General features: G+C 32.6%; 1 protein-coding gene across 1 annotated transcript in view; it reads right to left on the bottom strand.

Annotated features, from left to right (window-relative positions):
* Nucleotides 1-26,155, bottom strand: part of LOC147079194 (uncharacterized) — a 766,028-nt gene that overhangs the window by 86,710 nt on the left and 653,163 nt on the right. The window contains exon 6 of the mRNA XM_085954485.1: nucleotides 9,183-9,331. Coding sequence (XP_085810611.1) covers nucleotides 9,183-9,331 — 149 coding nt within the window. The remainder of the gene's footprint in view (nucleotides 1-9,182; nucleotides 9,332-26,155) is intronic.

Consider the following 26,155-nt stretch of genomic DNA (forward strand, 5'->3'; position numbering starts at 1 on the left):
GTCGGTGTGAAATTGTTTTTCACACGGAAAATGAACGATACGTTGCCTTTAATGGGACGTGGAAATGGACGGAAATTTCTTTATTGATAACAAGAAATAAAATAAAACGGATAGTGTGTGGGCGCGGGAAAAATGAACATTTGAATTTATTTTACCACAGAAATTTTCCAATGCGATTTCGCTATGCAACCAGCATAACATTTCTACGGGAATAAAATATAGGTTAACATTTCAATGGGTTTTGCTAGAAAAATATTCATTATATACAAAATGACATTCGAACTATATGATATACAAACATGCGACGTTTATAATACGAGTCTTTTCGACGAACACCATACAGTGGCCGAGTCCGCGGCTGGACGCCAATACCACCCACCCCCCGCATAAAAAAACAGCCGTTAACACGTGGGCTGCACATGGAAAAATCTACAAGTACATGCAACCTGTGGCAGTCACTGAGTCCATGATACGCTCAACCATAAGTAGGCATGTTTGCGCTAGGCCTAATCGTTCACTCTCAGCTAGGTATAAAGGTTGAGAGATAAAACAAAACGACGAGCACTAATATAAAATTACATCATAATTAAGAAACAGTTTTTAAAGAGAGACGTTGGCGGAGCCTCGACCCTCGACATATTGTTTTATATCAGGTCGGTGGTTGGCAGAAAGCCTCAGAGGGAAGGTATGAAAGCATACTTGCCGCACAACGAAATGTACATAATGCTACAGTAATACATTGGTGTGTCGAAAGGATTCGACGAATGACTAATGTCCACTTGGATGTGTAGTTTACCGGTTAGAGCTCTCACCCGGGAAGCGAAATGTATGTCCGAATCTAATTAGGTCCGAGAGTATTTCTAAGTATGTATTTAGTATCTAGGGCAGGGGGGGGGCAAACTTTTTGGATGGAGGGCCAAATTCAAGAATTCCAAATGAGCGGCGGGCCGCAAGTAAAATACCATTTTTAGATATACACTATTTATTATTACGAAAAATAAACATTACAAAAAAAATAATGAGAAGAATGAAAATGTTGTATGTTGTTGTTTTTAAATTTAGGTGTTAATTTTGTAGTTGATATTCTCAAAACTGCTAGTAAATGGGCATCGGAGATATTTGATCGTAAAGAATTTTTATTGAGGTTCATGATCGAAAATGTGTGTTCACATATATAGGTTGATCCAAAAATAACGAACATTTTTCTTGCATACCTACTCTTTAAGTTGGTCGAATTTGTCTGAATTAAGGGCATTGTAAAATTTGGAGATTTCTTCACGACGATGCAATTCTCTTAAAGCAGTGTCACACATAATCTCAAGTTGTAGCTCTGTCGGTACACTATCAATATCTATTGAAATCGATGTTCAACGTAGAAAATAGTGGTTACATAGTGTGAGACGAGACGCAAGGAATACGTACTGAGATAATACATTTACGAAACAACAAGTTCTTCATATTATGATCTATTGTCAATATTTTTTAAAAAATATATAAAAAAGTTATTCGTAATCACAAGTATAATTATCGATGGCGGGCCGCGAAAAAATACCCGGCGGGCCGCAGTTTGCCCTCCCCTGATCTAGGGTATTATTCTGGAACTTTTAGGTACATTAAAAGAAAATATATGTATTATATTTAATTCAAGAAAGAAATCTGTAAGCTTATAATATAAAAACTCGGGAAATTATATCGAGAAAAATACATGACACCTCTGAAAAGACTTACTATATCCCATATAACTTTAATCAATCAATCAGAATCACTTGATGGAAATAACAAGAAAACGCTTCTAAAGAATATTCGTATTAGAGATTAATGCCAAACTAATTTATATCAATGCCATTTAATTACATGGTAAACGGCGTAGCCTTTCGTTTGCGTAGTAGCACCTAGATAAATAATAGATTTCGCATTAAAATTTCCCGCTTAGAATTCCTGTAGCGGTACTTTGCGGTCACATATTCGAAGAATAGAGCGCAAATAATGCTTACAGCGAGCTCTAAGCTCCTCCTTGTGGCACCATCTAGGAGTAGGTACACAAGAGGAACTGTTGTGGTCTTGGGGAATATTACTACAAGTAATCCAGTGCTTCCTACCGGTTGGTGCGGGGCTTCGAATAAATATATTATTAGGCACTCAATGATGGTCGTCTTCAAAATGAAGACAATCATTAAATTAAATGAAAACGTAAATTTAAGAACATATATTATGTATTTGATTAATAATAAAGTGGTAAACCCGACGTTTCACGTATTATTCTGATCGTCAAACCTTAAAGAATCATCTGATCTTTAATAAACTTCAGATCTTCACACCTTCTCCGTTCCGACTACCGGCATCATAACCTTCATGCTGTCATCTTTATCATCGTATTTAAATAATTCTCGCATCGCTAAATAAACACCTCCTCAAAATATCCAAGCAACGACGACCTTTTATCTCCTCCACCAGATAATGGTCTTCAATAAAAACTATTGTTGAATATCGTTAACATAAAAAACAAAACACATGCCAGGTTGCCTAATTTATGTATTGACTACTCCTATATCGGTTTGCGCTAGTTTACTGGTGGTATCTGGTATCATGGAAGCGAAAGGTGTGTTTAAGAATGCCATGATCACCAATAGAAGGATAACCGGATCGTCACAATCAGCAACACTATAGGAAAATCATTGTATACAGATTTATCTATACCAAACAAAAAAAAAATTGTCAAAGCGCAGGCAAATTTTCTTACTTTTTCTATATAATATTAAAACCTTGACTTCAGAGAATTCGATAAAAACGCAATCAAAATATTAAAGAGGTGATGCTGACGGAGAGTACTCCTCATTTTATGTGTTACGGATCCATGTCTCCCTATAGAAAGAGCACGGGATCAAAGAACGTAACCAACCCATCAAAAAACGTATAAGTACGTACTGCTGAAAATATCGATGTTGTGATTTGTGAATCAAAGTGAGGATGAAAATCCAGAACAATCAATTACACGCCATTTTCGAGAACTGGAACTTTCTGGTGGCTACATGGAATATTCTTCATAAAGATTTGCATTTGAAGTCGTATATAATACAATTAACACAAACTTAAAAGAACTTAAGCCGAAATTTTACTGATTGAAAGAAGAAAGTGACTTGACCATCACTGGATGAAGCTGTAAGATCAGAAAAAAATTTGTTATTTCCGATCCCTTTTCTAAATGATTTCTTAATTTTCTTTATTGATTTCTTATTTGAAAAAAAAATTACTAATGATAATTACTAAACCAACTAGACATTAAATGCTGGTTTACGGCTGAACTGTGCCAAAATCTGAATTTAAATTAAACATAATGGTACTTAATAAATACTAGCCAAAAACGATATTCTGTGACAGACAATAATATTTCTCTTATGGAGTACAATAATACATAACGTATAAGTGATTATGAATACCTGTATCGCTATTTTAGTAAAAGTAGGCGGAGAGTGTAAGCAAATCGTCTTATTTCAGTAATCATCAACCTAAACAATGAATGAGGAAGGATAAAAGAAGATAAAAAACCATCCCTTTAACCTATGTCACCGACGATTTACTAAATTGAATACCAAGTGACAAAAACCAGAAAAATACAAAATAGCTTTATTAATGTATCTATCTATGTCAGTCATTTTTTTTACGACAAATAAAATATTTAAGTACCTGCTGTGGGAAAATTGAGAATCGCCAACTCGCACGATGGGACCGTTTTAATGTTATCAAAGTTGGGGCAGGGATCGGGTCGTGGCGCGGAAAAGGGTTGCCAGAGCGAGACGGCGAGGTCGAATAATGAGACAAAATCAGCGATTTCACTGCCAGGCGTTTATTACACAAGAGAAATTTGCCACTAAAGCAAAGATGTAATTGCAACTTTATTATATTACGAAAGATTATTTTGAATTATTGCTGAAATTATGTCCTGAAATGTAGAGGCCGTCAAAATTTGTCAGCGTGAGAGATGTAATATTTTCACGCTTTCTATTGCTATGATAATAATTCATTTTCACCGACTTGAAATATGATGTAACCATTTATAGGCAAAGCGTTTGGACTAGAGGAAATCGTAAATTAATTGTTCATAATACAACACTTGACGGTGGCTCCATAACGTGAAGTTGTAATGGTTGCTATATATTTGCTATAGGGAAAAAATACAACGCCGCTTTATCAAGAATTATTGACTGTTAACACGATGCAAGTTATTCTCCACGTTGGCGCATTGAAAGTTAGAGGTTATCTGAGGGTATTGTGTATTACAACTTTTTATTCAAATAAAATCAAAATATTGATGCCATTGATGATCAATCATATTGGATTGCTAGAACATGATTTACCTCTGTGCAGTCCTGATAAATAATTAATCTAATTACAGTTTTGCATTGCACTCTTATTTATTAACAGTTTTCGTGATTGTGCATCTATAATAATATAATGACGGTTCACTTAATTCATTGAATGCACTGCTTTGAGTTAATCTTAAAGTGGATTAGAAATTTTAACAGGCTTGTGGCGTTTGACAGATGTGGGCTGTAATAATGTTATAAATGCGATACAAAATTATTTGCACCTAATTTTAGATAAAATTTTAATAGTCTGTGAATAATATCATTTTATTCAATTCAATTCAATTCAATTCAATTCAATTCATTTATTTTTTTAACATATTGTTACAAATTATAAGTTTAAGACGTTCACAACATGACATTTAGAAACAAAGATATATAAATATAACAGTATTACATAAAAAAAGAGATATATCAGTAGATGAATTAGATATGTACAAGGAAGTACACCGGATGAGTTAAGCAGACCCTATTTTAAGATTTTATAAAACAACATCCACCTAAACTCATTCTCACGTAGGTGGAATATATCAACACCCGAAGCAATTTCGTTGAACATAGTTATCACTCTCCCAATTGGCATTACCAGTGGCAGGTTGGTTCTGCACCTTGGGAGAATAAACAACTGGTGGTCTCTATTTCTATGTAAAGTATAACTACCGTACAAGAATTAGATCTTCCAAAAATCAAATACGTTGGTACACCATTTAAAACCTCTATGGTGGGCACTCATGTAAAATGTTACAACTATAATGCAAATATTTTTTCCCACTCAAAACTAATAATTAAGATCCAGAGAGGTACCTTACTCGAGACTTCAATTTTATTAAGTAGGTAATAATAATATTGACAAAAATACTATATTTAATCTTAATACCAAAAAAATTAAAAAACAACATATTGGGGTAGATTTGCTCATTTCCGTTAATAATATAATACCCTTAATTTTACTGACTACGAATTTTAATTTGATGCTTATATATCGGTTTAAGTGTAGATACCGTTAAAGATTGAAAAGTCTATACGTTTAAGAATAATAATAGGTACCTATGTACTTTGAAATAGATATAACATAAATTATATTAAAAAAAAAAAAAAAAAAAAAACGGATTATAAAGCTTAATCCCAAAGAACTTTAAAAAGCCAATAAATTAAAAGTATTATATTACAAAGCTTTCACACCATCCTATTATCTGAGTAAAAGTTGAAATTGTCGCCGATGGACGACGAATATTAAAACGACGCCTCAAACTGAGTCAAGTATCATAATGTGTTCGACGTGCTAAAATGGATTCCGCACGCGGGAATAGCGTAAGGCTGAAAGCACAGTCGAGGAAAGTGACGTACATATGTAGCGATGATATTTTTTTTAAATATATTACGTGGGTTGTAACAATAATTGTCGAAGCATCCTGATTAGGGATTGCAATACCGGCATTTTAAACCGGTATTCCAATATTTATCAATACCGAAATACCGGTTTTAAAAATCGGAAATACCGGAATTTCCGGTATTAAAAAAAGCACAGTCGTTTACGTTTTTGAAAATGAATTATAAGTTATATGCTGCTAAAATGCAAATATATTGAGTGAACCCAACAGAGGTGAAAAAATAATAAAACAAATTTCATCAAATATATTTATATAAGTAATTGTCGCGATGAATTATCATAATATTATTTCAAAATAGAAAACCTCCGTGACAAAAATGTTTAATTATTATTCTATAACATTGATGACTGTACAAGCGTTGAATTTAAGAAGCTTTTCCTGCAGCCGGACCAATTTGCATTTGATGAACTTTTGAAGGCTTTTAGTTAAAATTATCTATATATTCAAATTATTTGTAAAAAATCACTAGTTCTATAATTATGATCAATACTTACACATTTTTAAATGTCAACATAATAAATGTAGGTACCTATGTAGGATTTTGCTATAAAATAATATTTTAAAAGATTTTAATAGCTATATTTATTGATAAGCACCTACTTCCGTTTTTTTAATGTTTATGAAATACCGGTATTATACCGGTATTCTATAAGAAATACCGAAAAACCGTTATTGACATTTTCATTTAGTATTGCAATCCCTAATCCTGATGACATGTTGGTATTGCACTATATTCTTCGAAAAATATTGAGCTACGGTAAATATCTTGATTAAATGGCGCATATACTGGTTCTAGTAAAATCGAATAGCCCATTTTGCATTACTATACAAATCTACCTCTAGATAACTATCTTTAGATGATGAATTGAATATATTATATTAAATGCCGATATCTATTACATATCTTTAAACGCTTGATAATAATCATTACTATTACACACATATTGTATTGAAGTATAATTTAGTATTGTGATAATCACAGATTTATTTTTTTCCCTAAAACATATATGCATGCCAGAGAAATGAATCCAGGGGCCCTAATATACCGATGAAGAAAAATAGAGTCTGAATGCCTAAATATATGAGGTCAGATTATCTACAAAAAGAAAGCAGACGAAAAATAATCAATACAATTCTTGGTGGCAGCTAAAACCAGATTGGAAAGTGTATATTATGATAACGATCGGCGATTTCCCTCGCAATTAGGTTAATATTTTTCAATAGATACCATAATATTGTCAAAATGCGAGTTTCGTCGTTGGTGTCAGACTTTATCTTTTTCAATGGTGCTACTCTCACTGCTTTCATCGAGTCATTCGCTAGTAACTTCTTGTATAATCAAAATCGCACGCGACTTCAAGCTTCAATGTTGATCTAACACACGCAAAATCATTTAACATCGCACACGACGCTTCGTAACAACACTATGTTTCCAACCTACGATATTCTTATCTCGTCCGCGGAGTAAAGTTTTATAGTAAGCGACAAATTAATGGGAAAATTACTCAAGTACCCTAGCTCTTTCAGTGTGATACAGCCTTCGCTTACTCGCCCGAAAGCCTTCCGAGATAGTGTCGTTAAGATTGCAATAAAGCTCTCCTTTACCTTTGCCGTGAATAAATGAATACCTACGTGTAAACACATGACTCGAATGAGTTCATGACTTTCTACTACTACTGCGCGTGCAAATTGAATTAAGGAAAGTCGTTGGAACATTCCTTTAGGTTGCATTATATATTGAAGATCGTCAAATTAAATATCGTCAGCAAAATATTCTTTAACAATAAAATAAGTAAACTAGAATAAAAAATCAGATAACTTCCTTCTACGCATATTGCATTTGCAATTACTACTTTAAATATAAATCTGAAAGGGTCTATTCAGATAAGTTAGTGAGATATACCAAAAGAAATTCAGATAAGCATTCAATTTATTATTTTCAATTAATTACGATTACGTTGTTAGAATTATGTAGGTGCATAAAGCAACTTGATGTTTGTTTAAATCTGCGCATTTTGAATAAATAGTAATATCTTTCTACAGAAGAAACACGATATTAATATTATTTCGTTATGCGTTTATGAACAATTCTAAATGAATTTCTGGCAAATGCGCAGATATTATATGATTGAATTAAATGTCAGAAACTCGATATAGAACAAGCAAAGGTAAAAGGCCTACTTACGAATTAATGAATTTATTTTTAAGAAAAGCTAAATGAGGGGAAATATTGATCTGATAATTTTAAAACACAGTACAATTTTACACCAATGTAAATACTAAAGTATTTCTATAACACTATTTTAACGTAGTCCTAAAGCTGATAATTATGAGTCGAACCCAATTATTGAAAGATAGAATTTTAATTCTAATTACAATTATCCAGAAATATTTAGTTACACTTCACATCAAATAAAACCATGTCACAAAACTAAAGATTTAAATTTATAAGTATTAGTACAATAAACATGTGAAACGAAAATTCCATCGCAACAATATGTAAGAAGTGGCAACACCGGATTTCGGTAGAAGAAAAAATCGGTTGTTTAATTAATTAAGTATCTCAATAAGGATTTTATCTGTCTCGTTTGACTTATTTGTTGGACTACTTTCTAATAGTAAAAATATCACTTTGCCATTGACGTAAGTAATATTGTTGTTGACATGTTGACAAATATATGTTTTAGGTGCATTAGTTTATAAAGCTTTAATATTGTATATTTGTTAGATTGTCCCTGTATATTATTTATACAAGGTTGTTAATTGATTGCAATGTTTTAGATAGAACAATACCTTTCCTTAAATAATATTTAAATGTATGTTAAGCAGATTCAATAATTGCATTTTAGAATTCCATTTTACAGTAGGTATGTAGTATTATATCAATATCAAATATATATATATATATATGGATAACCCATTTATTCTTTTTATAGATATTATATGTACCTACCTCACAGAGAGTCGAGATCTTCCTTCTTATTAGTATTAAGCATGGAAAAAAGTTTTTTTCACATAAAAAGGTGTCCAGAATGTGAAAATGTGTTTAATATATTTACTATACAGATAAGAAAAATTATCTTCCGTCTCTCTGTCAGTAAAACAATATAATAATATATAACAAAGGACAAATCGTTTAGTAATATAATTTTGATATGATGATACGGCCATTACCTAAAACAACTGAATTTGTGGAATTCAAAATTATTAATATTATACTATTGTAGTATCAATACATAGTAGAATAAAAATATGTACTTACCATTGGTAAAACCGATATTGTAGTACGACAACCGTTTTTTGTCTCTCCGGTATTGCAATCACTTAGAAGTAGACATTATGTGCAAATCGTATTAAACTTGCAAAATATGTTTTGTAAATAGATCAAAGGGGTTGCAGAGTAATGACTTTGGCGCTTCTAACTCACCCTTTGGGGCGGCATTCCTTGAGCTCTGGCCTGGCGGGCCTGCTTTGGCGAGCAGCCGCCGTGCTTCTCTTTGCGGTGGGAGGTCTTCAGGCCGCGAAGGAGACGAGAGAACGTCGTCGCTTTCTTCTTCGCCGTGCTCAGACAGTTTTCTGAAACAAGAAATGTTATGTAAATCAATTGAAACTAATTTATTGACATTCTTACATAAAAATTACCACAAAACCTGACACTTTCGATTTTCCCATACAGATTAAATGATTTATGTATGCAGTAGAGACGGTCATACATAGAGCCACTATTTGGGTATCATCTTATTTAATAGGTCTTACTTAATCCACATGGATAAACAAGGATATCTATATCGAATAACAAAAGTATATCGACGGACGTGTATAATGAGTTGCACGCAGAAACAAACTGTCATGGAACACATTCGAGCGCCGGAATAATATCCTCAAAAGTGACCTCTCTAAAGCGTAATGTTAAACACATTTATATTGCCAATGCTAACATATCATGTACGTGAAATATTAACATTTAATCTACAATATATGAAAATGAAGAGTAGTGCAACGTGACATGGGTAGGTGCATGTAGGTCATAGCCATAGAGCCACAAAACTACCCAACAAAAAATCTAATGGATATTGCAGCAGACAAGATAACGCAATGTGGTAAAAGTCGCCGAGCTGATAAAATGATAATGCGGATAATCACTGGATCAATCCAATCACACAGTGATGCCAAAGGGAGACTGCACGATACCGGCTAATTTGATTTTTTTTTCACAATTGAATAATAATAATATGCAAAGTTTAAGAATTTTACCGTAGGTAATTGAAAATACAGAATTTGGAATCGGCTCAGAAATACACCACTTCTTTATAAATCGAAATACCATATATTATCGCATGCCCCGGATGAGTGCTTTAATCAATTGTTTTGTAGAAAACTTACCAGTAAAATCACTCGCTCGGCATGTTATAGATGTGGGATGAAATCTCACACGGTCACAAACTTTTTAAAAGATTTTGTATAGGTAAGTTTTATTTTTATATACAATTTTACGTTTTCCAAAAAATTAAGCCTGAAATGGGCACTGATCCGCGCAGTTCCAATTTTAAAGACTTGTATTCTGAAGTCGAAGATAGATTAATAAAACAAATGAGAATAGCATTGCTGTAGTTTGCACTACCTACGCAAAGAAAAATAGTTTTTATAAGGTATGTGGGTACATATTATTATATGCGGTAGTTTTCAAAAATAATGGGGAATATTTTGCCATGATAAAGTTATTAAATTTGAAGGTTTTATAAGACAATCTGGTAATTTAGATGACTTCATCAATAGGAAATTAATTATTGAAAGAATACTTTGACATAGGTAAGCAAGATATTTTCATTGGCAGCGGTATAAAAGTGACGAGGGATTAGGAACCAATTTTATAGAGGGACTGACTTCATCTGTTATTTTAGATGGGGCAAATTTTTATATTATTTATATTTTTTCATACCTTGGATAGCCTTTCCACCTAGTAAGAAATATTTAGAGATTTCAATATTTACATTGCACTATAAGTATACGTAGCGAGAAGTGGAGGTAGGCTGCTAAGATTCGACCTAAATAGTGCACACTAAACTTAGTCAGCCTTACTTATTTGTTTTCACTGAACTAAGAATACAATTCGAAGATAGTGCCGGTTAGTTTTTAAAATTCAATTAAACCCTGCCTAAACTACACCATAATAGTTTAGGTGTAGTATGGGCTATCTGACAAAATAGTGCACAGTTTTTTAGTCACACTCATTTGTTTTCGTCAAATTAAGACTACATACCTACATATTACAGATATTGGTTAGTTTTTTTTTTAATTTGTTATCCCTACCTGCGCCAAACGACAATCGATAAAAAATATTCTTCTACATATATCCTATAAAATATCTAAAATTATGTATGATTTAATCTTAATGGCAAAACGAACACTAACTACACATTGTACCTAGTTTTGGTTCAATGAAAACAAATATGTTTGACTGAAAAGTTTAGTATGCACTATTTATGTCGGATCTTAACAGCTTACCTCCGCCCTTTGTCGTACCTACATTTTTCTTTCAGAATTAACGATGGTATTATTATATTATCTTATATTATCATATTCAAGAAATATATGTACAGATATTAGGATAAGTAGGTAACGCGGAATGCCAACGAATAACCGAAATACCTGTCCAACTATAAATATCCATTTCAAGGATGTCTGTAGCATCTATTTGAATTAATACCCGCCCGGCGAATTACCCTCGTTTAGGACGGGCGCTGAAGTGAATTTCCGCGGGTCACGGTGGAAGTAGGTTCTACCGGCGTCGAGACGAAGGTTTCCTGGGAGAAAAAGCTTCTCACGCATTCCGGGCACGTAAGCTTTCGCATCCTTCACGGCGGCGGGGAGGAATTTATTCGCCGAGAGCTTTTTTCTTCGCGTTGTTGGCTTACGCGGAAACGGGGCAGGTAGATAGAAAAGACGCTATAGTAGCCCTCTTAAATAGTTAAATTATTGTAAGGTGAGATTGGATGAATGGCCATACAATTATGATAATGGTAGCAACGTAAAAATCCACAACATTATATGAGTTAAATAAAATACACAATAATTTATTGTATAAAATTAGTGGGATCTGTGGCAAAGACTCGATATTAAATACCTATTATTTAACATTTACTTTCTCTACAAACTTTCTTATAAGGCTAGAAATAGAAAGAATCGATTTATTATTCCATACCTAAAAATTAAATTACATACAACGTGAGAACTAGTCACACCACTGAACTCTGTGTCTGTAATCGTAACATACTTATATTTATTTTAATAAACTATTTATTTATTGAAAGAATAATTCACAAGTGACAACAATATATTCTTTATTGAACATATATAATTCGGAAACATCTCAGAAATACAGATGAGAAAAAATCTTGAAAAAAAATATGGTGCCAGGAGGGACTCGAACCTGCATCTATCGGATTCCAGCGAATACGCTTTACCAATATAGCCGCATTATATCACACCAGTGAGTGGCGAGGGATGGAGGTAGGCTATTAAGATTCGACATAAATAGTGCATATTAAAATTAGTCAGTGGTACTCATTTCTTTTATTGAACTAATAATACAATTTGCAGATGGGTGGTTCGATTTTTTTTAAATTCAATTAAACCCTACCTAAACCAAACCATAATGGTTTATAAATGATATGGGCGATCCGACAAAAATAGTGCACAATTTTTCAGTCATAGGTACTTATTTGTTTCGATAGAATAATTGTGACATATGGTTTTGGTTGGTTTTTTAAAATTTATAAAGCTCTGCCCACCAAACCATAATCGATAAAAGATATTTCATTGATAAACAAATATTTTTCGACTATTATCTACTATGGTTTGGATTAGGCAGAAATTAATAAATTGAATGTTAAAAACTAACAAAGTTTAGTGTGCATTATTTATGTACGATATTAACAGCCAACCTCCACCCTTCGCCACTGTGTCACACAGTCCTAGATATTTACTCAAAGACCACTTACCGACCACAGGGCTGGGCCGTTCAAAAACTAGTCTAGATCGACGAACTCTCCAAGTTCGGCGCATGTACCTGGCAGCGTGGCAGGACCAAAGAGAGTAAGAGGAACAAAGGGACGTATTTTTCCAGCAGTCGATCGACATCAGCTAATGATATTTAATTGCATGGAAATATATTGTTGACAACCCTAATGAAATGGGTACAATAATGTAGGCACTTCTAATACTTAGTTCTGGAGATTAGATTGAGTAAAGCACAAAGAAATGAAAGCTGCCTAAATATATTTCGTTTTAAACGTTTGTAGCAAATTAATTAAATAGAATTTTCTACAGTTGCCACGCGCTCTAAGTTCTTTAACAAGGTCAGGATAGTCTGACAGTGTTTACATTTGGTGGATAAATAATGAATTTAATTTACTTGGAATGGTTAGAGAATTCGATAAATTTATTTAGCTACTGTGAAAGTGTTAGTAAGCTCGCACATAGAAACTCTATGTGGATGCGACAATTTTTTAATTTATTTTATATGCATGTGCATACAAAAATAATATGATGTATGATAACGACTTTCACTACCAACTACAAGTTACTAGCAGGCTGAATTTGGTTAATTAACAGATGATAGAAACGTAGGTAATTGTGGAACAAATCTTCTGACAAATTTAGAAAATAAAATAAAAACTGGAAGTAATTGAAATTGTCGGTAATACTTTCAAACCTGAATTCGAAGAAGAAAAGTTTCCCACTCCCAAAAAATCGTGATTTTGACTGTTTTCGGTAATACATACGAACCCGTTGAAATGAATATAATATAACGTATAGCAGTGGGTATATTATATTATTATTCGACGGACGAAATTCATGGTATCGCAATAACATAAATAATGAAATGCTTTTTATTTTCACAGCAGGTGGAGCGGGGAGACGAGAAAAAGAGTCGTAAGGAATGAAATAAGCGCGATTGAATCGCATTGAAAAAAGTTGTAAAAACGCTGTGAGATACTGAGCATCGTAAGTAGTTTTATTGAGGCATTTTTATGATAAATAATTTATAATATAAATTGATTTTAAAATGAAACTATACGTTTGAGAAATATTGCCATACGGCATACATTGTAAAGATGAAGATTGAATACGAAAACATGATTATATCCAAATATTATGTGCGGGAAACGTGAGATTCAAATTATTTACGGACATTATTCTCTATTATTAAACACCCCATTGCAGGATGGATGGAATGTGATGATTCTCAATTTTGACAGCAACACTAATATAGATGTATAATGAATTTGAGATGATTGAATTTCGCATGTATTACTTAGTTTTTTTCCGCTTTATTCTTCTTCAATTTTCAAAAATGACAAAATTAGTTGTTCTTTTCTTAGCCCGACTTAATTTTATAAATTAACTAAATAATCTAATTATTTGTAAACAGATGTACCAACTGACATATTATTGATCATATCCTAGCTCAGAGGTCGGCAAACCGCGGCTCGCGAGCCACATGCGGCTCTTTGAGTATTGGCGTGCGGCTCTTTGCCAAATTCCCAATTTACATTTTTTACAAAAAGGTATAATTGTTGTCGTTTTAAATCCGCCCATTGCAAAAGTCGACAAATAAAATTTTTCTCCATTTCATATTGACACGAACACTTTTGAAATAGATTTTTTTTTGTGGATTTAACAATAAAAGAGTTATGTAGCTCCAAATTTGTAGGTCTTGCCACCAAAATTGATGATTTAGAGAGAGAAAAATGCAATTTCATTTCACAACACAGCGGAGCGCTCTAAAAGATCTACATAATAAGGTAGATACTACGATTTTTAATACATGGTAAAGCTTTCCGAACTCATATTCGAGTCTACATGATATGTATGTGAACAATCATTTTCAACCATGCATTTAGAGAAGCCAAATAACCGATGAGAATTTGGAGTCGCGGTTAAAATTGAAAACTACAAGTTACATACCAAATATACAGACACTCTCCAAAGAAATGCAAGGAAGGTCATTGTTCACATTAGTTTTAAGGAACGCGTGAAAATTGTATGTATCTCACTTTCTTTAAAAATTACATTTATAATTTCAACAATAAAAAAACTTATATTTGCGTTAGTTTTATTCGCAAAATCTTATTCACTTGATAAATAAATAATAACATTCACTGAAATAAATCATATTTATAAAAATATATGTATGGCTCTCGAAAAAAATTTTTACCGTTGTGATACTCATATTTGGCTCTTTTGGTCCAAGAGTTTGCCGACCCCTGTCCTAGCTGATGGCATTATCATCCAAGCAATTTACTCGCTTCACGCTCTAGGAGCACAGAGTGAAAACAAGGTATACAGTACGACTCTACGTATGAGCGCAAGTCATGGGAATACCACCATCAAATTACGAAGCAATAATATAATTAATTAGTGGAAACCGTTATGACCAACACTCGGCATTGACACCAGGAGGAAAACTGTGTTAGTTGAAGAATCTTTGTCAGTCGGTCAATATAGCACATCGTCACATTACGCAGCAGTTGGTTAAATTGGCTACAAAAGTTAGGAATCCAATTAGAATCACTATGAACGATAAGAAGACAACTAACATCATATTTACATATTATAATAAAGATTTTTACGTTTAATGAATACACAAACTGTCATTATTTTTAAAAATATAGGTCCAATATATCATATGATTATGAAAACAAATCGTTTATTCTGCAAAGGATTATTAAGGATTAACAGTAGGTACTTAAATGTTATTTAGATAATAGCAACACGATGATGTATGGATTACAATATTGAAAGATAAAAGGCTTATAATGTCGTGGGTCCCGGGTGCGAATGTCGGCTCTAGAAAAATCATTTTGTTTTTTAATGTGTCGTTAGAGCCAGAGTTTGGACTTATTATATTGAGCTTATTCTACACATATGGGTAGCATTCATTTCTCGTAAAAAAACATACATCTGTTAATACAACCTCCACTCTGACGAGGCCCATATTATAATCTTCTTAAGATTGAACGTGATTAATATAATATCTATATATTATGTAAAAATAACAATTCAATATTATTGATGGTCTATCTATGCCATATGGGTATATAAATAACTTGATAGGATTCAATTAAAAATAAAATAAAGATAATTAATTGTATAATTCGTAAATATTTTTTTGGTCGACAGCTTTTCCGGTTGTCACGCTTATTATTGTCTTCATAATGGTTGATTTAATATATTTGCACATTACTTTCTTTATATACGACCTATGCATCGATGAAATGAATAACTAACTAGCTATGGTTGCACTATTACTAAACGAATGCTTAAATAAATATATTCATATTATGGAACTGGAACGTGATAGAACTACGTTAGAATTTTTTAAAAACAAAGCTTTAATTCTACGACGATTAAATCAATTATTTCTAATATGTGGTTGTAGCCCGAGGCAGCTCTTGAAACCAACAAGTTGAAAATCCCAGAATCAATAAACACTTTCATTCAAAACCATGATGAATGGTTATATTTTGATAGTGGTTGAAATAAAATATTTTTTTTATAAATTCTGATATTAGCAGAATTGATTTTATGTCGCTGACTGTGGGTTTTGTGAACTGGCTATGTTGTATTATGACAATATACCCTTCCAACATACGAGTAAATTAATAGAAAACGACAAATCGAACTTCTATAAGTCACAGTAATAAGATTCTACCTCGAATTAAGTATATAATATAAAGCTGGTCGCTTTACCTCGGTGAAGTTTGATACACCTCTGACGACGTAATTATTGAGTTTAATTTGCACGTTTCAACTGTGGACAGATAACTCAAAGCACAAGAACACCTACCCGGAAAGTAAAAGATGTGAGGAATGAGTCTCACTTGGTCTAACAATAAAAAAATGGTATATTTTCTTATTTGTTTTAAAATTGTGTATTTTTTTTTAAATGACTAACATTCGTGAGTCTTGTGTGCATATAGAATTTAGTTTCATATTTTATAACAAATCTAATAAATAACAAAGTTCACGGAATGAAAAATTAAGAATAATTGTAATTTCACATTTATCGTCTCTTTGTTTGAATGGAAATCCACTATTATATCGCATTCAATTGGCAGTAAAATCGAATTACATATTTAAATATCTAGTTACTTCAGAATGAATATTAATTATCTGAAATGTCACGGGGAGTAGGTATTAGTTTTATGAATATGATCCGCAATCAATAAATCGTCCTGGAACGATTATCACCACTTACAAATATTTTCGTAGGTACATAATTTTTCACGACGATAAAAATAAAGCTTACTAAACGTGCGTTTAAAAAATACTTTAACAGACTATCTGGCATTTCCGGCATATTGCACGTAGCGCATTTTTCAGTGCTCACAGATAGACCGTTCTTCCATCCCCCTGAATAATGCATTAAGGACGCTCCGTTTTTCGCCAAACACTTTCCCGGGATTTTTTTATGCGAGCCGCTCTGTTTCAAGTTGCGACGTACCCATGTGCCGGGTTTCTTCGCAGGCAGGCAGCCTATCAATATTACATTAGGAAATATGTACATACGTACGTCCTACGTATAAAACCGAAGCGATGTTCCGAGGAGATAAAGTGTATTATATTCATATTTATTGGCGATTTGAAGTGTTGACCTCTACACTATACAAACACATCACGCAATCCTTGTAAATCGCTAGAGGTTTTTAAAAATTATATCTTCGTTTTCCTCTACGTACCATCTCATTTTTGTGGGCGTGAGATTGCGAGGACGTCAATAGGGTGTACTTAGGCATAGTACTAGGCTATTCGATGAACTTCTAAAGTTTTTTGTATAATATACCTGCTGTTATTATTACGCTGTTTTTGTTAATATATAGAAACAAAAGAAAAAAAAAGAAGTAATTCAAAAACAATTTGAACCAAGCGTCAAGCTAACGATTAAATCACCCTTTTTGTATCGCATTTAGTTGTAGCAGAGTACCCAAACTGGTAAGTGCTCTGATTTGACAGGGACACACTGAGATAATAGCAAGTTACATTACTGTCATGATGAGCGTAAAATAACTTTTTATATAAGGGATCATAAATACTATTTTTTTTTAATTAACTCGCAAATTACAATACGTGAAAATGTGAGTAATGAAAGGAAGATGTCAATGGCACATCGTTATTTCTTTTATATTAAATAACAATGCATGCAATGCTGCAAACGGTGGGGTTTATGTTATCAAGTTTACCGTAATACAGGAATCATTGCTCAAAATTTAAGGGTAAGTAGTTCACTTTGAATATAGTCTAATAATAATGTACTACTTACCTCGTATAAGCAAACATGAGTCACGAAAAATAAGTATTTTTCAGTTGACATTAATCCCGGTAGGTACGTACTTATAACTACTGTGGTAAAAGTATACTTATGGTTATGTAATTTAAATATTTAGCCGGATACTGTGCCATGTCTAATACACCAAATAGCTAGCCCTTTATATTATATGTAAGAATGTAACGTACCTATTTTGGGAACATTTTAACAAAGGTAACCCGATTGAGATTAAGTGCCACAACACAACAAAAAATCGGTTTCTTGATATTAATAATAAACAAATAACTAATAAATAAAGCAAATAGAAAATCAGTTTATATAATATTTAATATTTTTTTTCTTGAAGGAGGTCGCGACCCCAACACACAAATAACACGACGCAAGAATAAGAATCCAGTTAGGTACATAATGTATGGAATTTTAACTTTAAATGAAAATAAAATAAAAATGAAACTTAATTAAATTTTTTCGTTTATTTGTCATTTTTTATAACAAAAATTTAATGTTGCGATACCCTTTATTGAAAAAATAAAATAATATTTAAAATTTATTAAAATATTGTACGTAGATAGTGATCTAAAAGTGTATCTAGGTGTCTATCATTCATAGAAAAATAATTAATGACTAGCTGCCCGGAACTACTCCACATTATGGGAGCAAATATGGTATGGTGTAAGATGTGCTATTCGATAGTAGAAAATAGAATTTGTTATGTGGAAATTTAAAATTTTGGCTGTAAACATAAAAGTGGAATAATGAGTATATAAGATAGATATAATATGTTAAAAAAAATATTTGTAAATACGTTAATTTTTACATATTATATGCTGGAAAAGAAACTGAATAAAAATCTATCAAAGTCGACAGAGAAAAGACATTTTTAAAAATTCTGAGAGGACCAAAATTATTATGCTGAACCAATAATACCAACACATGCATGCAGGTAGGTCTGATCACTTCAATGTAATTGCATATAATGCTGCTATAGTGTATTTGAATTTATTTGAAGCAGTTTCTTCTCCTTGCCCATTCCACATGTAATTTTCTTAGATAAGCAATATTACTTAGATCTAACTAAGCTCGAAAAAAACTGAATGAAAATTTAGTACAGAGATAGAATACACTTAACAAATTCTCAGGGCACCTAAATTGTTCCGATAGGTTTTTAACATAGTTTGTATGCAGGTGACAGAACATACAATAGGTATTCGTTTGTTTTTTTTTATATTAATGAGTGGATAGTATATAAATAGTGACAGTATTTGCGACATTCTTTTGTTTTTCCAATCTTGTATATTATAATGATTAAATATCAGATTTAATATGTTAATATGATGATAATATTGTACACGTCATAGTCATAGTAAGTAACTGTACAATTCTTGATGAAGCTATAAAATCGAATTAAATAAAACTAATTGTATAGTTATAGTTTTAGAATTTTAGATGGTTTTATATTTAATTTACAAATGCATTTTATGTTGCATTTACCGCAAATTGATCCAAGATCACAGATATGTTTGGCACCGAGAAATTGTAAACTATTGGGATACACCTAGTATGTCATTTATTATGCATATTATGTAAATACATTTTTGGAGATAGATTGTGTTAAGTTAACATCGAAATATATTTTGTAAATGGTCGTTGAGCAAAATAAATAAAATATAACAGGAAAAAATGCGACGAGAATATATATATAAAGGTATAACGCATCCTCTTAATTTAGAGCAATAATTCACAAGTGTCAGCTAGAAAGCAGCTATAAAGAAAATGTAAATATCAAACAAGGGATAAAAGCCTTCATACCCCGCTTAGGAAATAAAGGCATGAATGAAAAATAAAGGGGCATTATTTTATTAAATTTATGCCTATAAGGAAACCTATTTTTAAATATAGGTAACATAAAAATACTTAAGTATACTTAATGTTTAAATTTTATTTGTAAATTATTATCATGTATCCTGGGGGAATTAATACGATCTTTTTGTATTACAAAATTCCACAGAAATACAGAACAATTTGTGGTATGGTTGGACTGTTAACAAAATATTCTATAATCTCCGTGTTGGCAATTTTAAAATAAATTCAAAATGGCGACCTGCTGACGACGTTTTGCTTTGCTTTATTTCATACTATTGTTTGCGGTTTTATATGATTTGCGAATAATGATGATACTAATGAACAACATCTTTCGGGCTTGTTATTTTCAGTGCGGCATTGGTAAACTAGTAAATAAATCAGATTTTATCAGTGTGACGTACAATAAAATCTGCAATGAGAAATGTGTTGCTACTAAGATCAATATACTAATTAATCGTTCTTCGGATTAACTTTCATATATGAAGGTTTCATCTTAATCCTTTCTATGCCGCAATTAGTTAATTGATAGTAATTAACATAAGAATTGGTGTAATTAGGGCGTGCAAAGACGCTTTGGGCACTTAACTGGTTAATATAGGATTTGATTCAACATCTCTGGTACCAACGTTTAAAAAAACCATGCCCACTCAGAAGTTGGTGCACAAAGAGTTATACAGATTTAGGGACATTTTCGGTAACCGGACAAAACAGAATGTGACAATACAGAACAGTGACAAAAGAGGGCAGCCAAGGGAAAAATAAATCATTCATTTTTGTGGAATTCACAAGATCTACGCCGTGTAGGGTTGACATGTTAAGAATATCAGGAGTAGCTACTGATTATGAAAAAATGACGTAATCTTGTGCTTGCCCCCCTATGCTACCACGCTGTGATAAAATAAGTAAATATGTAGCAGCGTTGCCAGATAATTATTTTACCAAATCGGGATTTTCACCATGTGAAATAAAAAAAACGGGAATTAGGAGAAAAAAGCGGGACAACATAAAAAGTTCAATATTTCTAATATTTATTTCTATAGTATCAATCATAAATGACACAACGTAAACTGCAAACGCTTTAACTATCAATCTTAATCTAACTATTTATCTATCAACTATCAAATAATATTTTTTCCCGACACCCGCCAACTTTTACTTAGCTGAATATTTTGCTTCCTAAAGAGTTTATTTCTGCTGCTTAATGTACATATTGGTAAATTCAGCACATGAATATACCATATTGAATTGAACAAGTAATTCCGATTTTATCAACTCAATAGAACATTTATATTTCTTGTATCAAACCATTTTAAATTCAACTGAGAAAATACCCGTTCGGTATAGCAATCAGATGTTGGTAGGTATGATTAAAATAAATTTAATAGGCTTGAAATCATTTTAATCACTTTTTTCGGGGATAACTTGAATGTCTTAGCCTAAACGTTTTATTCGGATGTATTGAATACTCGTGAATTGAGCGCTTACGCGTACGGCAATCTATTTTAGCTTAAAAAGCTGGAGGTCCCGTAAAAATCGGAACGTCTGGCAACACAGAAATGTAGGTACCTACCCAACAGAAAACTTTACTAAGTAAGTACCCGCGAAACATTATTAATATCATATTATGTTACGTAACAATATATTTTCGCGAGAATTCATTTTATATGAAAAGAAAAATGAAAATGGAATCAAAGCTACACTGAAAAAATGTTCACAGCGGCATTCAAACTACCTACTTAATACAAAAAAATATAACTTACAAAAATAAATTGAATACAAATAAATGGAAATGTGAGAAGTAGAGACACACGATAAAAGTGACAAGTTATACCTTGAGAATTGTTATAAAAATACAATTTATTCTGAGAAAGTGTAATACATCGAAATAAAGAAACTCATAAACACATAGCAGCCCCATAGGTCAAAGGAAAAAGAAAATACATAAAAAGCTTTGCATAAATAATAAACATAACAGAAAAAAAACATGAGAATAATATTTTATTATATTAGGGGAAACGTCTATCCTCAACACTGCCGCTTATGTATGAGACAAGGTTCTATTATCCACGGAAAAGGCTCCTTTGAGAAGCACGTCTAGTACAGAGCTTCGGAACCGTGCGAAGGCTGTCATCAGTCGTTATCTAGTGAGGTATGACTATTATTAAAAAAGGTATTGCAAATGTTGTTGATCACGAAAGTTTTCAGAATGGACACCTAGGTAGTAATTTTAAATGGATACAAAAGACATAACGCGTTGCTTTCTTTCTATTTCATGAATTTATAGATAATATTTTGATACCAAGTCACGTCAATTCAATATGTTTAAGGATTACCAGCGGTATAATATTAACTATATTCGGATGACATACCATCAGCAAGACGTACTTGACTTATATAAAGAGATGCAACGCCATAATATTATATCTATGATTTAGAACGATGAAGATATAATTTCAAATTTTTAGACCCACACTAAAAATGGCGATTATATAACACAGATGAACCATAAGTTGGACAACCGAATTAGACAGCAAACTAATGGTCGTGCAGGTAGCAAAAAATGCAAATGAAAGCACTGAAAAGATCTTGACTAAGAGAGTATCATAACGCGAGCGACTTAGCGGCAAGCCCCAAAAGATTCGAATTAATTGTGTAGAGGTGTAAACTGGAATATGATAGGAACTCCTCGAAAATGGAGAGGATGCCGAAAATGGTGTGAGAGAAAGAGAGAGAGAGAGAACTCAATTAGGTAGTTTTAGGATTAAACATATTTATATATTACTATACCTACTAATAAATCGTCAGAGTGTGCTATGGCAATCGTAAAGCAATTTTGATGAAGATAGTTTCGATGTATTTATAAATTAATATGAAATAGAGTATTTATTAGTATTTTGTATGCAGAGAGGTGGTAATTTTAATGGATCGCGACTCGAAGGAATACAATATGTATCAACACGATTTAGCACGGTGGTGGCGCCAAACTAAAAAACCAATTAAAACGTGATGTGGGTACAAAACAGTTCCGCAGCACTGGTATGCTGTACATATGAGTTTTCGTTGTATTTATACAAAAAGGGGAAGATGCGAAGGCTCACAGAGGTGTGATGTTTTTATGGGCTCTTTTTATGATGGCTATAAGTCCCATTACATACATGTTTATTACGCTTTTTCCCCGGATGAGACAGAACCTCCTCGTACAGTTGGGCTGTAAGAAGTTTAGATAAGAAAAAATATGCCGCGCTTAATTTCCATTCTGGGAGAAATGATAACGTATGAGAATCACGTTCAAAGTGACGAAAAGTGAACGATGGTAATATGTTTGAGTTTGAAAGAAATACGAAGTTTTCGCGCATATATAGAAAAGCAAACCCCACCGACATTTGGAACTTAACGGAAATAATTTATTGTGAGTTAAGTTCAGGAACCTGGGAAATTTGTATATGGATACTACCACAGTATTGTTTATTTAAGCGCGTACATAAGTGAAACGGCAAATAATTTTCAACTGTATGTGGAACGAAATTACGGACGCGTTGCCATTCGGAGAGCGACAGTCGAGGCGTCTGCAGGTCGATTCATTTTGTCATGGCGTCGGGTGAAAATATTCATAAATCGTGTAAAGATGACTAAAAAACTTTACGTATGTACTTAAAAAAAGAAAACATGTCAACGAATATACTATTATTATTACGAATATAATAATAAACATAACATAAAAAGGACGAATGTTGAACTTTTATGACAAATTATATTTCGTTCGGATTGCGTCATTTGCACTCGCGACCCGCATTCCGCGCATCGCCTAGTCACGATCTTTTTAGACCATGCTTCAGCTGAGGTATAGCCAGCCTTAAGTACGTGTGAATATTTTAATTATTGTCGCTGTCCAAAGTCGTATCAGAAATGGTTACGTCACTTGGTTCATTTGACGAAATGTTACTCGTGACTCCCCTCCACTCAACCCTTCAAAATTCTGACCAATAGCTGCCACTTTATATAAAATCTTCATACATAAAACTGCCTTACACCACCTTACATAAAAATTGAAGATTTGCAATGACGTACAATAATGGATACAGTAATGATTGATTTTATAGTGGTATATTATATTATCGTCTATTTCTTTTTCTAATTTTTTTCTAGAAATATACATATGTAATTAAGTATTTCGGATATAAAATGATTTAAAAAACAAATAAATTTAAAATTTAATTAGCAACTTAGAAAAAAATAATAATATTATTTTGTATTATATATATTATGTACATAAATAAAATTGTTAACAACTTATGATGAGCAGTCAATTACATAATATGGTGGAATCGATTCACCAGACAAACGACAGTGGCAACGGATAAACTTCATTTCACTAAGAGATTCTGTTTGTATATACGTTATAATCCATCGGTGTAATATTAAAAAAATGGATATTTAACTATAATAAGTATGTAAAATTCTTTAAATTTAAAAGTAATCACAAGTCTTGTAAATCCAAATTTGAAACAGTTTTCAAACAATTATTGGAATCATTGGACGATATACAGTCGGTACGCCAAACTCTGAAACTCGACTGCCTTGATAATATAAAAAAAAGAAGAAAAAACTCCCAGTCACGAACTTGCAATTAAACCGCCAAATGAGAGTCTTTTATCAAAGAAAATAGAACTCACGCGAGAGCCAGTGATAATGGGTCCATCAAAACTTGAATAATGCCTTGTATGACACTCATTGTCACGCCGTGGTTTCGACGTAAATTTAGTTTTAAATTAAAAGAAAACTCAACATTCTTATAACTTGTAATTGTATTTTGATTAGATTTTATATTAAAATGCTTTATGTGGGTTTTCAAACACCAAATAATAATAAAAATAGTTAAACGTAGCATCCCACTGTTATTTGAGCTAGAGTCAGAGCCATTTTTTTACAGTGTCATTCCTACTTGTTTAGTTTGAATGATTCATTGAATGTGCCATACTCATTGAAAACAATGATAGTTTTGGGATAGTTCGGATTTATTTATAAGTATAATTATGTTATGTATGATATGATTGATCCTATTCATACTTGGAAGCTCAGCATATTTAAGGCTAGCGGATTTTTTGACCATATCTGATCCTAAGATGATAATATGAGCCTCCACAGAATGGGAATTTGTATTAACAAATTTTTGTTTTACGATAGATGGATATTAGCCACTTGCTCAACCTATTAGGCACATACTCTGACTCATAACAGACATTGAAAAACAATGTGTATTCCCCAGACCCAGGATGGACTCCAGACCTAGGATTAATGACATTATAAGTCGATGCGTTAGCCACTCGGCCTTCGTAGCTGTTACTATCAGATACTACAAGCATACATGGAATCTGCTACTCGCGGAGACTGACACTCACTTTGTGGGCTGCGAACCCAAAAATGATGATCATGAGGCTATTCATGAGGCTAAGATAATAGCCAACGCAGTGCATAAGCCACTGGCTTCTAATCCGGGGCTCGGGTTGAACGGTCGCAATGTGTTTTCGAAGTCTGGGTGTTTCAGTGTTTGTTTCAATACATTTCAACTACATAACTGTCATTGGGCATCATGGCCTGATTTAGTGTTTAAAAAGACATCAGCAATACATTAATGTTTAAACTAATCGAGAACAAATTGCAAATGAATTATTTTGATACAAATCAATATCGAATCTTTTAGGTAGTCTAACGATCACCTCAATGAAACTTTTATTGCCACGTAAAATACAGGAAATATTTTTAGCAAAATGCTGTAAGTGCCACGTATATACCACGTAAAAGCGGTACCTATGGCCACACGCAAGTGTGAATCTCTACGTAAAGGGTACGAAAATAGCGAGGTAAACAGTTACGATATCCGTCCCAGACAAGTTTACGTGTAGTAAAATAATAACTACGTATAGGTTGAATAAAGAATCATTGGGCGAGAGAGAAATGTGTTACGATCTATCTATACTATTCCGTAGAATTTCTCAAACCCTTTGAAAGAAGTGATTTTTTCCGACATACTATACTTGTTAAGTAACATAATCGGTGGTCTTCGGTCAATTTATAAGTGAAAACTTGGTCATTTAGAAATAGTTCAAGTAGTACCCATTGTGAGCAAGTTTGTTTAAATACAGTAAAAAATAAAATAAAAATATATTACGTAGTCCACTTTTGAAGCCTTGGATTCCGAATTCGTT

Source organism: Rhyacophila brunnea, unplaced genomic scaffold, assembly GCF_057557595.1.
Source record: "Rhyacophila brunnea isolate RB1 unplaced genomic scaffold, BYU_Rbru_1.0 scaffold_10, whole genome shotgun sequence".
NCBI classification, from domain to species: Eukaryota; Metazoa; Arthropoda; class Insecta; order Trichoptera; family Rhyacophilidae; genus Rhyacophila; species Rhyacophila brunnea.